Source organism: Cinclus cinclus, chromosome 4 (assembly GCF_963662255.1).
Source record: "Cinclus cinclus chromosome 4, bCinCin1.1, whole genome shotgun sequence".
NCBI classification, from domain to species: Eukaryota; Metazoa; Chordata; class Aves; order Passeriformes; family Cinclidae; genus Cinclus; species Cinclus cinclus.
In genome coordinates this window covers 6,522,981-6,537,266 of record NC_085049.1, presented here as the reverse complement: position 1 = coordinate 6,537,266, position 14,286 = coordinate 6,522,981, and the positions used below count along the sequence as shown (strand labels likewise).

At 35.2% G+C, this 14,286-nt stretch overlaps 1 protein-coding gene across 4 annotated transcripts in view; it reads left to right on the top strand.

The window, feature by feature from the left end:
- TBC1D22A (TBC1 domain family member 22A) overlaps positions 1–12,921 on the top strand; it is a 135,764-nt gene extending 122,843 nt beyond the window's left edge. For all 4 annotated transcript variants that reach the window (XM_062491594.1, XM_062491591.1, XM_062491593.1 and 1 more), the window contains one exon: positions 11,812–12,921. In XM_062491594.1, coding sequence (XP_062347578.1) covers positions 11,812–11,940 — 129 coding nt within the window. In that variant the 3' untranslated portion in view covers positions 11,941–12,921. The remainder of the gene's footprint in view (positions 1–11,811) is intronic.
- The last annotated feature ends 1,365 nt before the right edge of the window (positions 12,922–14,286 follow it).

Below are 14,286 nucleotides of genomic sequence, written 5' to 3'. Positions count from 1 at the left end.
GTATCCATTAGAACTTTTAGTATGTTTTTTTTGCCAGACCCTGAAACACTTTTTGGTCATGTTTATTTATTTTTTTAAAAATGACATTTTATTCACAAGGTATGGTTTTGTAAAATAAATAATATTGTCACAAGTCCACTTATCCAAAGAAAATTAATTTAGGTATAATGTTGTCCTTAAAACCTATTTAGTTTACGTGGCATTTTGATTCTTTTGGATAACCATTTCAGATAGAGTTTTGAGGCTTTTCTTTGAGTCTCTGAAGGCCACAACCTTCTTAATGTCATTGGAATTTTTACAAAACCAAATGGGTCTAAGAACCCAACACCTGGGAGAAATACAGCAAAATATTACTCATATTCACTTTATGTAATACTAGTTGTCACATGCTAAAATAATTACTATGAAAACTTTTTTTTTCTCTCGCCGTATTGATTGTCTCTGGTTTTAGTAATGTATGTCCTTACATAGTGGGAAATTAAGGACTTTGACCTATTTGATCTTTGATGACAATTCTGGAGCTGCTGTGGAATTGTCAGTGTTCCTTGGCCAAACTGCTCTTTGGGTATTGATACCATGACAGAGGCCACTGCTTTCAATGTGCAGATTCTTTTAAAGTGTGAGTGTAAACTTGTTTATTTCCTTAAGTATGTGAACCAGGATTACCAAGAAGAGGTAGTCATGGCCTAAGAGCTTTTAGGATTTTCATCTTGGAAATCCTAAAAATGAGCAGTCAGCAAAGATTAACCTAGCCCGTTGTCACCCACTGTACTGAAAAGACATTCAGTTCTCTCATGTTTGTGTCAGGAGGCTGTTCTTTTGTAGATGAGTGAAGAAATAACCCTGCATTCAGCTGTTTGTTTACAAATATATTTTTCAAGAAAGTTGAGGCATTTAGCATCTTATGTGGAAATTTGATCTCAAATTCTGGCTGGCCAATGTAGATATCCATTTTTATCAGTACAGTGATGTGTAAGAAAAGCAATTAAATATTATGTAAAGAAAGCGTGATAGTATTTTAATTGTCTTAGAAGTCCAGGGCATTAGGATATTTGTATGTACCTTAGGGCTTCCAAGTACTCCATTTAGAGTTATTACTTTTCCATGGTTCCAGTGATACATTCTTTGTTTTGAAAAATTGAATTTCTCTGGGACTTGCATGAGAATTATGTATTTGGGTTTTATGTAATTTCTTTAGCATTGTGCTTAACAACAGTAGACTGGGAAATGAAGAACTGACCTTAGCAGAGAGTATTAGAAGAATGTTACCTTGTGGAGCAAAGCTTGATAGAGAATATGATCATCTTCTAGAAAGCCTTTGGATTGCTTTATAATGGGGGTAAAGATTTAAGTCATAATGTAATTGTGGTGAAAGATCAAAAGTATATAAATTATTTCACTTTGATTTATCAACCATTGGATAAAGTGAAGCATCTTGTATGTGAAATACCTGGACGCAAAGAGCAGCATGTTATTTTCTAACAAAGCTTGATAACTTTGTTATTGTGTGGTACAGGAAAATTAATCCTGGTTTTGGATCTTTCTTATCCCCAGACAAATAGAAGGTGTATTGAACACAGTCTCAGTTATTAATCATGTTTCTCATGTAGCATTCATTGGTTTAGTATATTTTAATTATTTGGCTTATAGTGTACAATTGGATTACATTGTGTTAATTTGAATTGATGCTTTAGTCTATTGTCTATGGATGCACTTTCGGAATTGCTCTTTGACTGAGTCATTCTACATCATATATTTTTTTTCTAAAGGCATCAAGGAATGGATAGAAAATTGTGAGGATGTTGTTGTTTTTGTACATTGGGAAAACCTGTGCAGCTTGGGTGATCTCCTGTCTTATGTTCTTGTGCCTGTGTGCTGTGCTCACCAAGGAAGCTTAATTGATTTCTTAATTTGAACAGTGGCATTTTCCTTAGAGATGAAGGGATTTTCGGATTTACTTCATATTGATTTTTGTGAGGCCTCTCAAATTAACTGGGAAACTTTCAGTTATCAGATGGGGCAGGTTGTTTCCTTTAACTGTGATGTCTTCATGAAGGTCTCTTCCACTGCAAAGTCATTGGTCCTCTGTACTGCTGTCCTTAAGTCTCTTAGAGATGCACAAATGCTTTATGGGCTTTGACATGGCAAGTGGGGAATGATTGTTTGTTATTCAGAGCAAAACACCAGAATGTGGCTTCATTTGGTGGTGACTGAGGGATGTAATAGAAATGGCCTTTCAGTCCTATATCCCCTAGGATACTGACAATATTCCATTTGAACTGTGTTTAGGACTACTTGTTTTACTTTTAAAAATACAGTAATTTAAGTAGACTCTGCACTGTGACACTGCATCCAATATTTATTGGATGTAAAAGTTACATATCTCAGGCAGTACTACTTAAGTTACAGAAAACAGGTAATTTTGCATCATCCATCCTTAATATATGTTTTTCTTAAAACAAGATCGGATTTTGCTCAGAACAATTTACAACATTTTGCCAAAATGTAATAATTACTTAAGGTTAAAACTGCATACAATTTTTGTACACTTTTGTCCTATGCCTCATTATATTCATTTAGTATTTTATGATTTTTTTTTTTTTTTTTTTTTTGTGGCTGAGCTTCTAGCTACTCATACTACAGTATTAAAATCTAAGTCATTGTAGATCAGGAAATTAAATATGTGTGAATTTGTAGCTGTAGAATTGTCTGTCCCACTTAAAATACATGGCCAAATTATGGTCAGGAAAATCAAACCAAGAAAAGTGGTTAGCATACGGACTTTGTGGAGAGGCAGAATTGTAAATTTTCTTTTGGATTCTGCTATAGAAATATTTTGATCTAACTTGACTACAGAAAAAAAAGAATACAGTAACTTATTGGTAAGTCATTTCAGAAATTAAATTCTGCCATTATTCCTGCCGCCTTAATTGGTACCATACATTCTGTGTTTAGATGGATTTTGTTTGGATTTTCTTTTTACAGAATGACAACTGATCTATATGACTTTTTGTGCTCTGGATATTTGCATCTGTTTTCCCTTATTTGTTGTGTTTTGGATGGAACTAGTGGTAAATGACAAACTTGGGCTTTTTATTATTTATTTGTTATGATTTGTATTTTGGTACATGAGAAGTATGCATATCTCCAAATGCCATCAATATAACGATATTTCATAAAACAAAATGACAAAAATTATAATCAGAGCGGTTCGGGGCTGTTCTGTTCTGAGCTCTAGCAGTTGGGAACTGCTCTATCAACTGTGAAACTTTCCTGCATGCAAGTCTCAAGCTTCCTGAGGTACTCAGTTTCCATATGAGATATGTAAAATGGAAGTTCTGTTTTCTCTAGTTTAAATGTGAGAAAGAACCTAGGACTGTTTTTGTTTGACTGCCCAATTTACGTTTGAACTTAAATCAGTGTTGGAGAATCAGAGAATCATAGAAGGTTTTGGGGTGGAAGGGACCCAAAATCCTTTAGGTTCTGTGACAATGCTTGCTTTGATTCCAGCTCCTTAACCTTGTCTTCTAAACTTGAGATAATAATGTAAGTTTAGTTGAGAAAAAGATCTAGCATGCAGATTTGATTCTTGTTTTAGGGATGGAGATTACTCATGGGTTTGGTTTTCATTTGAGACCAAGGTAATAAAACTACCTATAATATTAACTGAGGTGTGGTCCTTTAATGTACTTTTTAACCAATACTCTTGGAAATAAAGATGTAAATCTTCTCTTCAGCTAGGTGAGCTGAAGCTAAGCACAGCTTCTCTGACATAGTCCTTTAGAACCACATATTTTATGATTAGCAATTAAGGTTGCTAATGACTTGTGTAAGAGATCCATACTGGATGAAACAGGACTTTAATTGCTAGTTTAGTATTCTGAGTCCTGGAATCTTTTTCAGTAGTCATGAAAAAAGGAATACATGAAAGGGAAATGATAAAATCATCAACTTTCCATAAGCTTTCATTTTCAGGATGTGTTTCAAGGTGTGTTTCTATGAAGTTCTTATTAGGAATATGCAATTAACTATAAGAATAGCACACTTCTTTATGTTTTCATAAGATTAATGGCAGATTGATCAGATGAAATGAAGAATTAAAATATATATTTGAATCAAAGTATAAAGAAATGTATACTTGTTGAGAACCACTGTGTTCTTGAGGTGCTGAATGTAAGCTGATAGCAGAAAAAAATAATCTTTAAAATATTTATATTTTTAAAAATATTAATTTTAAGATGCAACAAGTCTAGCTGGAATTCCGAATAACATTTTTTCTCTGCAGTTAGATTCCTACTGTTCTGAGTTCTGTGTACTATAGTCTGTTGATTGAGATTTCATGGTGTGTGATAAAAAGGTCAAAATTAAGATGTATAAGACTGATTGAAAGAATTAATGTTTCTTTCAAGGAATTCTAATGTGAGTAATGCACAGTAAAGGAATGTACAAGAAAAGATCAAATTTAGCATTGAATTTAGGAAGTTCAGTGTTACAGTGTTTCAGCAAATATTTGTTTTGGGGTTTTTTGACTCTTGTTTCTTTCCTCTGAACTTTCACATTCCAGGTGGAAGTTTATAAGTGACACTGATTTATGACTGGCCAAGAGTATGTCTCTTAAAACTTTCAGGTTGTGTCCAGTGCAGACTTCAATGCTCCTCCCACTTGGTGCAGATAAACCAGTGTTGCCCCATCTTGTGCTTATCAAGGCTTCTGTTCATCCATAGTCTGTGAAGTTGCAGGAACCAGGAAGGCATTTTTGCATCCAGGATCCAAAAGGGATTGTTCTGTGCTCCCTCAGCCATTGCTGCTGTGTGCTTTCCATGCTCAGGGAGCAGCCCAGGCGTTCAGCTGTACCACTGAAGGATCCAGGTCCAGTTACACCTCCTAAACCATATCTGCAGCAAATACTTCTCAAGCTGCAGTAGGTGACCTATCCCTACTATCTCTTTAATACTAGATTTTGAAATCTTAGTATTCTCAATTCCAGCTGGGCTCAACAGGAAAGAAATGTTTTCTCTTACTACAAGACACAGGTAATTAATAAGATGCACAGCACTCCAGAAATAGAGCTCATTATTTGCAACTCTGTGGAGCAGGTTAGGACATCTGGAGAAGTAAGAAGTGGCAGGAGCACAGGGAATATTGCTGAGCATATTGCAAGAAAAGTACTCAAGAAAGAAGAAGTCAGAGCTAGAGCCATATTCATTTGGTGCACTATCATATCAAGATCAAGGGGCAGAGAGAAGGGACGGGTAGGCTGAGGCAGCTGAACAAGGTCATGCAGGCTCTGCAGCGTGTGCTGGACCTGTGCTTTCATGTCACTAGCCAGGGCAGCTGCTGCTGTGACAGCAGGCTGGAGGGGGAGGAGTTGTAGTGAGCTTGGCTGAGTCCCAGAGCAGCAGGTATCCTTCAGCCTGAATATCTGGGAAGAGGATTAGAGGTTAGCATGGCACAGCACCGTGCCAGCCTGGTTGCAGCAGCTCTCAGAGGGTGTGAGGCACTGTAGCTCTGGCACATCTGTCTGTCTGTCTGTCTGTCTGCTCCAAGGTGCAGGGGAAGGGACCGAGGCCACTGAGGGGATGGCACTTGGCACTAGCCATCCTTTCCTTTCACACTTGACAATCCCAAATGGAATCAAGTGAAAAAGAATCTTGCGAAGGAAATAGGAATTAAATAATCCCTATATTAAGGAATTCTTTTACCTATATAGTGGCTACATCTGGTTGCAAGCAAATATATGAATCAGTGTTCCAGCTCTACCTCCGGTCCAACATTATACAACTTTCTATAAAACCTTAAAAACATTTAGATTTCTTTTAATGCATGCATAGGGTTTATTTCTCTTTTCTATTATCTAAAAAGATAAATGAGTATTTTTTTTCCCCCTGGTTTCCTCCTTAGGTTGTCTCAATAATTACTCTAAATAAATTTTAGTAGAATTTCACGTCATTAGTTCTTTAAAAGTAGGTGCTCTGTCCTGGGATTTCAAATACAACTTTGGAAAGTACAAATGGCTCTCATAAAGGGGCCATTTAATCAAATTGCTAGCATAAATTTTTCAGTTTTTATACATGTGTTCATAATGTGCAATACATACAGCTCTTATTAAAATTATAGTTGTTTGCATTTTCTTATAGAATCATTGAAGATTAATTTACCTTAAAGTTGCTCATATACAGTCCTAAAGTATAATATTGCAAAATTTATGACCATAAAATACAGTAAGATTGTAGGTTCTGCCTACCTGTATAAAATAGAGCTGTGGTAGGCCAGGAGTACTCAGACCATAATTATGTTGCAGTTAACAGCAGGAAGGATTAACAACTCTCATAGAAAAGCATTTAGCATTTTAGGAGTACCTTTATTTGTGAAATTAATAGATCGGTTCTCAGTTCTGACACTAAAAGCCAACTCTGTTAATGTCCTCGATATGTTCAAGTTTGATTTTAACTTTAGTTACTGCCATTTTATATTATCTAAAATGGAAACACTATTATTGGTTTTTATGTTCTGGTAAGTTTCTTCTATTAAAAAAAACACCTTGCAATTGAACTTTGTCAGTAATTCACATGGACAAAAACTCTGGATTTTCAAAGTAAATATAGTGCTTTGATTAGCATGGAAGATACTTTAGTGTTCTAATTGTTAGAATAACATTTTTACATTTTATAAACTATCAACATGTTATTTTTTCAGTAACTGGTTTTGATGCTCCTTCCTTCAAGATCTTCATATGGAGTCAGAGTAGGGGTTATAATAAATAGCATAACAACTACAGCTAGCTATTGCCAAATAACCAGTATTATTGGCCAATCTTATGGTAAAAATTGTATTTCTAATGGGATTATAGCTGACATCATACTGTGAGGAGATTTGGTCATGAACTAAATTCCGAAACATGTTAAAATTTACTTTCTTTGCTCTGGGTTTGGGGTTTTTAGAGATTGCTTTAATATGCTGAGGGTTAAAATCTCAATGAAGAGAAAGAGGCTGATAACTTTGTAATAATTATTATAAATATATTTTGTGAAGTTTTACTAATACTCAGTTTTGGTTTAGTCTACAAGGAGCAGACCTTGACCTTTTTGATTTTAGAGGAAATTGAGGGATAAAGACTTTGGAAATCACCTTTCTGAGCTGTCTGTCTGGAAGCCTGATATTTTATTTTAGATATGTGTATTGGATTTTCTGGGACAACATTTCTTCCCCTCAAGAATAATTTTTCTCTGACAACAGCCATTGCTTAATCTGTTGTGGTGTGTAAAACACAGACCTCATGTTTTTACTCTTCATCCATCTAGAGGTGCTTTTATGCTACAGCACTTCCAGCATGTTCACCACTGTCTTGTCTTGGCTGCAAGGTGAAGAGACTAGTTCTAGAATACATGTTAATAATAATCTGAGAAAAATTACGTTTTGAAAGTACATTTGCTTAAAAATTGCACTATATATAGCTGCTTCTAAGTGTTTAAAAATACTTTATATATAGTAGCATAGTTGAGCATGCTAAATATAAAATATTTTAGCATATTTTACAGACACACATATATAAAGTATCATGTAAATCCAAATGTAGTTCAAGTTGTGGAAATATGAGTGAAATTCTATAAAAGATAAGGTTTTCGTTTGGTAACAAAATCTCGACTTTCAAATGTACTGAACAATTATTTCAGAATTATGGGTTAAATATATCAGCGTAAACTAGAAATCTCTTACAAAGGCTGGTATATAGTTTGCACTCAGATCTTTTACCATACTTAAAAGTCAGTTTGATTTATAGACTCTTATTTAGTCAGAGTCTGACCCATCAACTCTGCTGCACCAGCCCCCTGTGTCCTTTAATTGCAAATGAAAAATGCATAATTTTGCTTGTCAAGAAACATATCTTTATTGTTTCTTCAAATAGTCCAAAGGGGTAAATGTTTAGTTTTTGGTTTTTTTTTTTTTTTTTTTTTTTTGTTTTTTTTTTTTTTTTTTGTTGCACCATTGGATTTCTTTTCTACCTAAGCCCATATCCTTTAAAAAAATAAAACACTGGAAAATTTCACAGTGGAAAGGAGGTCCACAGTGCAAGCTGCTGTTTCAAGCCAGGCTAGCACTGGATCTTGAGCAGCCTGCTCAGGGGTGTACCAGGCGAGCTGTGAAAATCCCAGTGGACACATTTACATTTTCCCTGAGCACTTTGCTCAGCACCCTCATTGTTTTTTTATGACAAGTTCCCTTTGGTTTGTTACTGTTGTGTCTCAGCACCTCTTCTCTTCTTGCCAGCCCCCTCTCTGTAGAACTGCTCTTAGATCCTGCCTTAGCCTTCTCTGCTAAAATTCCGGTTTTCTCACACTGTCCTGGGTAACATCAGCTACTTCTATGGTAGTAACACTGTGACTAAAATCTAAAATTCGCTTTTTGTGCTTGATGAGGGGCAGGAGCAAATACCAGTGGCACCTTGATCCTCATCAGCTTGGCTGGCAAGGAGGGAGGGAGGATGGAGATGCCTTTCTGTGGTGTGGCATGAGAGGGCAGACACCACAAACAGCCCGAGCTGAAGCTGTGCTGGCAGGCTGGGCATGCACATGGGCCCCAGTTCAAGGGATTAATAGTGCTCCTCTCTGTGAGAGCCCTGGAAACCAGGACACTCTATTTGCCAAATTCAAAAGACATAATTTTGAGCATATTTTTTGTTGATACAGCCAAAATATAAACAAACATTGGGCTGGGATTTCAGAAACCCCAGCTCTGATGATGATCTGCCCTGATTCTTCAGCCAGGTGTCATCACAATACCAGTTAAATGAAGCAGAGAACAAAATTCTTCCCGGAATATTTTACAAATATTGATTTTTAGACTCAGTTTTCTTCTAGAATAGACCAGGCAGTTTATCACCTACAGGTTTTTAATGGTTAATATTAATTCACATTATGATTCATCGTATTTCAAAGAGTGCCTCATATTTTATTACTGTTGTGGGTGGGAAAATGAATCTGAGAAGTTAGTATGGATGCCTTATTTGTGTATGCTGCTTAGTACTTCCTGTTTGCCTGGGGGGGAAAAAAAGAATGATAATTTAAAAATAAATTATTCAGCTTGAGTCACTTGTAGTAATTATTTATCTTCTTTTTTTTTTTTTTGAAATGTAAAATGCTGAATTGAGCAGTTTTAGATGAACTTGTCATGTGGTCTTGTAAATCTTAAGTAGTGTGTTTGTACATTTCTGCAAATTCAAAGATTCTGTGGGGGGGGTTTTGATTGTTTCTTCATAGTAGTTATTCTTATTTCCAAAGAATGCTCCATATGCAGCAATAAAGGCAGCGTGATTTTCTTTAGCAGTTAAAGAAAAATAAAATTTTCTAATTTAAAGAAACTAACATTTTCTTTAGTAAGCTTTTTCCTAACTTTTACTTTATTTTTAAAAAGATGTAAGCTTTATTTCTATCTGAGCAAGTTTTGAAGCTCTTTAATAGATCACAGGAAAATAAGGCTTATCTTTAGATAGTCATACACGTAGTATGCTTTTGGCCAGTTACTTTACTTATAACACATATTCACTAGGCAGTATCAGTCTTAGACTTTAATCTTTTCCCTTGGTAGCAGTGGCAAAATGCCCACTCAAACAGAAGTGGACTTGGACAGTCAATGCATTACTCTGCCACTTACTTATATACTTAATTCAGATTAAAATTGTTATCAAATTTGAAATTAATGGTAGAAGTATTGAACTTGTGCATCACTAACAGTCCTATTTCAGATTTGAGCTATATGTTAAATTTCATATAGCATGGATAGCAAAGCTATAGTCTTTGAGTGTTCCAAAAGCCAAAGAAAACCAAAGCCCAAAAGAAAGCCAAATCACTGCTCCAGCAGTATGAATCATTTGCACCAGTTTGCACCAGAAGTCTGACCCAGAAAAATCTTGAGACTACAAACAGTAAAAGAGGTAATTTCACAAAGCTCACTGAATTAATTGCTGTGTCTTAGGGCTGCTTGAAAGTTACTTTTGTAAAAGGAGAAAAGAACTTTCATGGAGGTAGGCATTTATGATCCCTCCACACAACCCTCCTACTCTCTACCACTAATTTATTAATTGCAGTTATCAGCATAACTGTCAAATAAGTACATAGAAATTTTTAAAAAAGAGTGGGATTTTGACAATTTTACAATACTTTATTAAAAATGTGTTCTTTCAAGTGTAATAGAGACATTCTCATGCTAACTCTGTTGTATTACTACTTATTATTCATAATTAAATATACAGTACCGCTCAACTTCTGTCCTTTCTCTTTTCATATTACAAGAACCAGTATAGCAAGACCGTGAAATAGATGAAGCCAAAATAATTTTTTTTTTCACAAACACAAAGAAATAGTTTAATGTTAATTTCTGCTCTTGGCTGTTTCCTAAAATCACTGAATCTTTGCTAGGGGCTCCTACATGTTCTATGAAAGCAGGTGCAGCAGAAGGAGAAGGGGGAACAAGGAAAATAGGACTCTTAGGAAGAATGATTTCCCCAGGTACTTATACATGATACTGCAGGATTCTGATTTATAACAAGATAATGGCTGTGGTTATAATTGCATTCCCATTCACTTACTTCTGATCTTTATAAAAACCTTAACAGACACATTCACACAAAAATGTACTTATACACATCCTTACAAATACATGTGCATGTATACAAATGTGCACAAATTGTCTGCATTTTTTCTGCAAAAATAGGGCACCTAGAAGATACAAGCAGGCTTAACAGCCTCACTTATTCCTAAGCTTGCTTTATACCTCCCATCATGAAAATCCACATTCATTTTGTTGTGACTCATCCAAAACTTCTCTTTTGCTGTTTTGCCACAGTTTGTCAAAACAATTAAAAGCGTGAGACAGATGATCTGCTCTACAGAAATTTTCAAACTTCATGAACTTCAAATTTGGCCTAGGGTGGCTTTTGCATCACATTTGAGTTTCTGACCTTATGGGTCACCAGTTGTTTTCTCTTTGAAGAGCAAAGTAACTTCTTGAGTTTAGTCCAATTATGAGCCTTATAAAAATTGAAGTCAGGAGACAATTTGTGGCAGCTGATCTTCCAAAGAGTCCTCTCAGAGCTGGCAGGTTTCAGCCTACAGATGAGCATTTGAGGCTTTGTGCTGCTGAGGATCATGGTGGATTTTAATGCATGTTCACCAGAACTGAACATAGAGGAACCGTCCCAGGGACCTTCTTGTTACCTCTGTTTCTGGGCTTAGGCTTCTTGGAAGTGAATTTCACCTAAACCTAATATGAGAGAGATGAAATGCTGACCCACAGCAAAATGTTTTGGGATCAGAAACCAGCAGGGAATGGGAAACCTGGGCTAAGAATCAAGGTGGGAGTTGACTGCAGCTGACTGAAATAATAATTTATTTCATAATTCTTCATGCATATGTAGAGAAGTAGCTTATCTTTGCATTGGTGCAAGACAATCCCAGACTCAGCAATCATCCATAATTTTGAAAATGTATCCAACTGTATAACTTCATTTCCTGAAGCATAAAAATAATTTGGATAGGCAACAACACAGATTATTTTTCTAAAAAAAATAAATTATCTAGCAAATAACCATATTTCAGCTACAATTAATAGCAGGTTTCTGAACTGAAAGGGTGAATAGCAAGTATCTATGTTAAAAATTCACTAAACTTAATTGGATCTCGGGTTTGTTTGGGATACAGAGGTGCTACATGAGTGGTTGCTTATGAATGATCATTGTACAAGTAATAGACAGTTATTAAACTGTTATTTAAGAAAAATACATTTACTTTTTCTTTTCCTTTTCTTTTCAATTAGGAGTTACTGATATTTTTACAGAATTTGCCCACAGTACACTGGGGAGATGAAGACATCAGCGTGCTCCTGGCAGAGGCCTACAGACTGAAGTTTGCATTTGCAGATGCCCCCAATCATTACAAGAAGTGAATACAAAAAGACAGAAATCGTTAGAACCAACGTCTTCTGCAGTATTATGGCATCTGTTGTTCTGCTTATGCTTTCAGCTCATTGCTCTTTCATTTGAAGTAAGATGACCCATTAAAATTCTGTTAGAATTTGCAGAATGAGAACGGAATACCAAAGAAGTGGACAAAGCAGGATATCGAGCACTGAATGAACTTCAAAGTGAATTTTTTTGCTCCACATGAAAAATTAGTTCAGAAGTCTTAAAATATAATTTTCTTCTTTTTTCTTCTTCTCTAAGTAGGAAAATTTTAGTCTGTCTTACTTATGTTGAGCGATTTTTCTATATACTTTAGACTTAAAACTACTTATGGAATGATTTTGTCATTACTTCAGTGTCACCTGCCATGGCTTTATAAACCAGTTTTGGTCGGTGAAATTTATCTACTTTTAGTGGCAAAAAAGAACTTTTCCATGATCATATAGACCATATGAAACAGCAAGGCTTGAGGTCTGGTTATAACTCAAAATACACCGATATTTAGCACACCACCATCTGTTGTTTTTCCATGGATTTAGGTTAGAATATTACAGCATATAAGAATATAGAAGGTTGTAATGGAAATTGGTGGCATTTTTCTAAACATTATTCAGTCTTGAAGAATGCTATAGAAGCTTTTTAGCCATAAAAAGGAGTTACTTAAATCTGAAGACTCATCGATTATACGGAAATAAATCCCTCCCAATATATTTTGGAGTGCTTTAAAACAGTGAATTAAACAGAAGGCATGTAACGTTTCTCTTTTAAGGCCTTGCAATTTTTCAGCATGGAAGTTCACTTTTAAGAAATGTATTAAGAAGCTTGGTTTACAAAGCAAGATATATTTTTATCTCAGTTGTTGCCTTATTCTCCATTTCTAGAAAGTTAGAAAAGGAAAATTAATATATCTTTCCAAAGCTTTTTTGTTAAATAATTTAATGCCTTTTTTTCCTGATTATTCAGAGGAAGAGAGCTAGCCCCCAGTAGCAATAACAGTAACTGTACACTCTGATTGCTCATGGGTCATTAGCAGAACAAAAATCCTCTGTGAGTTTATAGACTGAAATTAATGTTTCTTCATATAACCATGGGATACTGAATAATTTCTTAAAACTTACATAATTTAAGTGCACTATTTTTTTTTCAAGAAGTATTTTCTGGTAAGAATTCTAATTTTGGTCTGTTGGATGTAAATAACTCATATTAATTTGTGCCTACCATACACACCCAGGTTATGAAGAATGGGAGTTTCAATAAGCAATACACTTAAAAGTTCAAACTTACTATTTCTCAGTTTGGTTCTTGAGTTGCACAGTGTTGCACAGAAAGTGTAGTACACTTAAGTTTGGGAAGTAAAAAACCTTCACGAGATTTTCTCTTATGATTTGTTATTGAAACATTATTTTCAGTTTCTTAAAAATATGTAGATACACATATTGAAGAGAGCTTTCTAAATGTGTTAGTTACATTACTTGCTTTAGGGGCCTTAGTTCTTCACACAGACTTTGTAATAAGTAGGTGTTTCAGGGTAAATGAAGTAAAATACATTTTTACCAACGTGTGATTATGAGACCATTTATATTTTAAAACTATATGAAATCTTTGGTAGAAGATAAAAGATAGAATTATTTCAGAAGCTGGAGTGTTTGGAAACTAGGATGCGTTTCTTTTCCACTGGTGTCAGCCAGGTGTTTCAGTTGTGATGGATACAGGGTCAGGCCTCCCAGGTGGCTGCATTTGTGCCTGGAATGTGTAGTGGATCTGTGCTTCTTACCTGTCTGTGTACTGCTTTCTGTAACTTCAGTTTGTGGTCTAATGTATCAAAATTCATGTTTACAGAGAATGTCATATTGTGCCTAACACGGTCTACCGATAACAGAATAAAAGGAACATGAAATCTATGACCATTTGCTTTAAACTTGGTATCTGCAATCATTTGTTAATAGAAATGCATATTATTGTAACGAGAGAAGACAACACAGCATTAACTGTTGTAAGGGTTTTCTGTAATTAACTTTTTTCTATTAAGATATTATTTAGGTAGTTACATGTAACATGGAAAGTTGACCCAAAGTTGTCTGCTGTGTCAGATGCTCCTGCATAATGTTTTTGGGACTGGATATATAAAATTTCCTTCATTGGGTCCACATAAGTTGTCTGCCATGTCTTCCAAATTCAACAGGTACCTCTTACTTCCCTTGGAAGGAAGTATTGCCATTAGAGGTCACATTTACTATTGTGTCTGTGTCAGAAGTTGAATATTGTAATTGAGCACATTGCTTTTTAAGTATAGTGGGAAGTTTCCTAATATAATACCAATGTTTATTTCT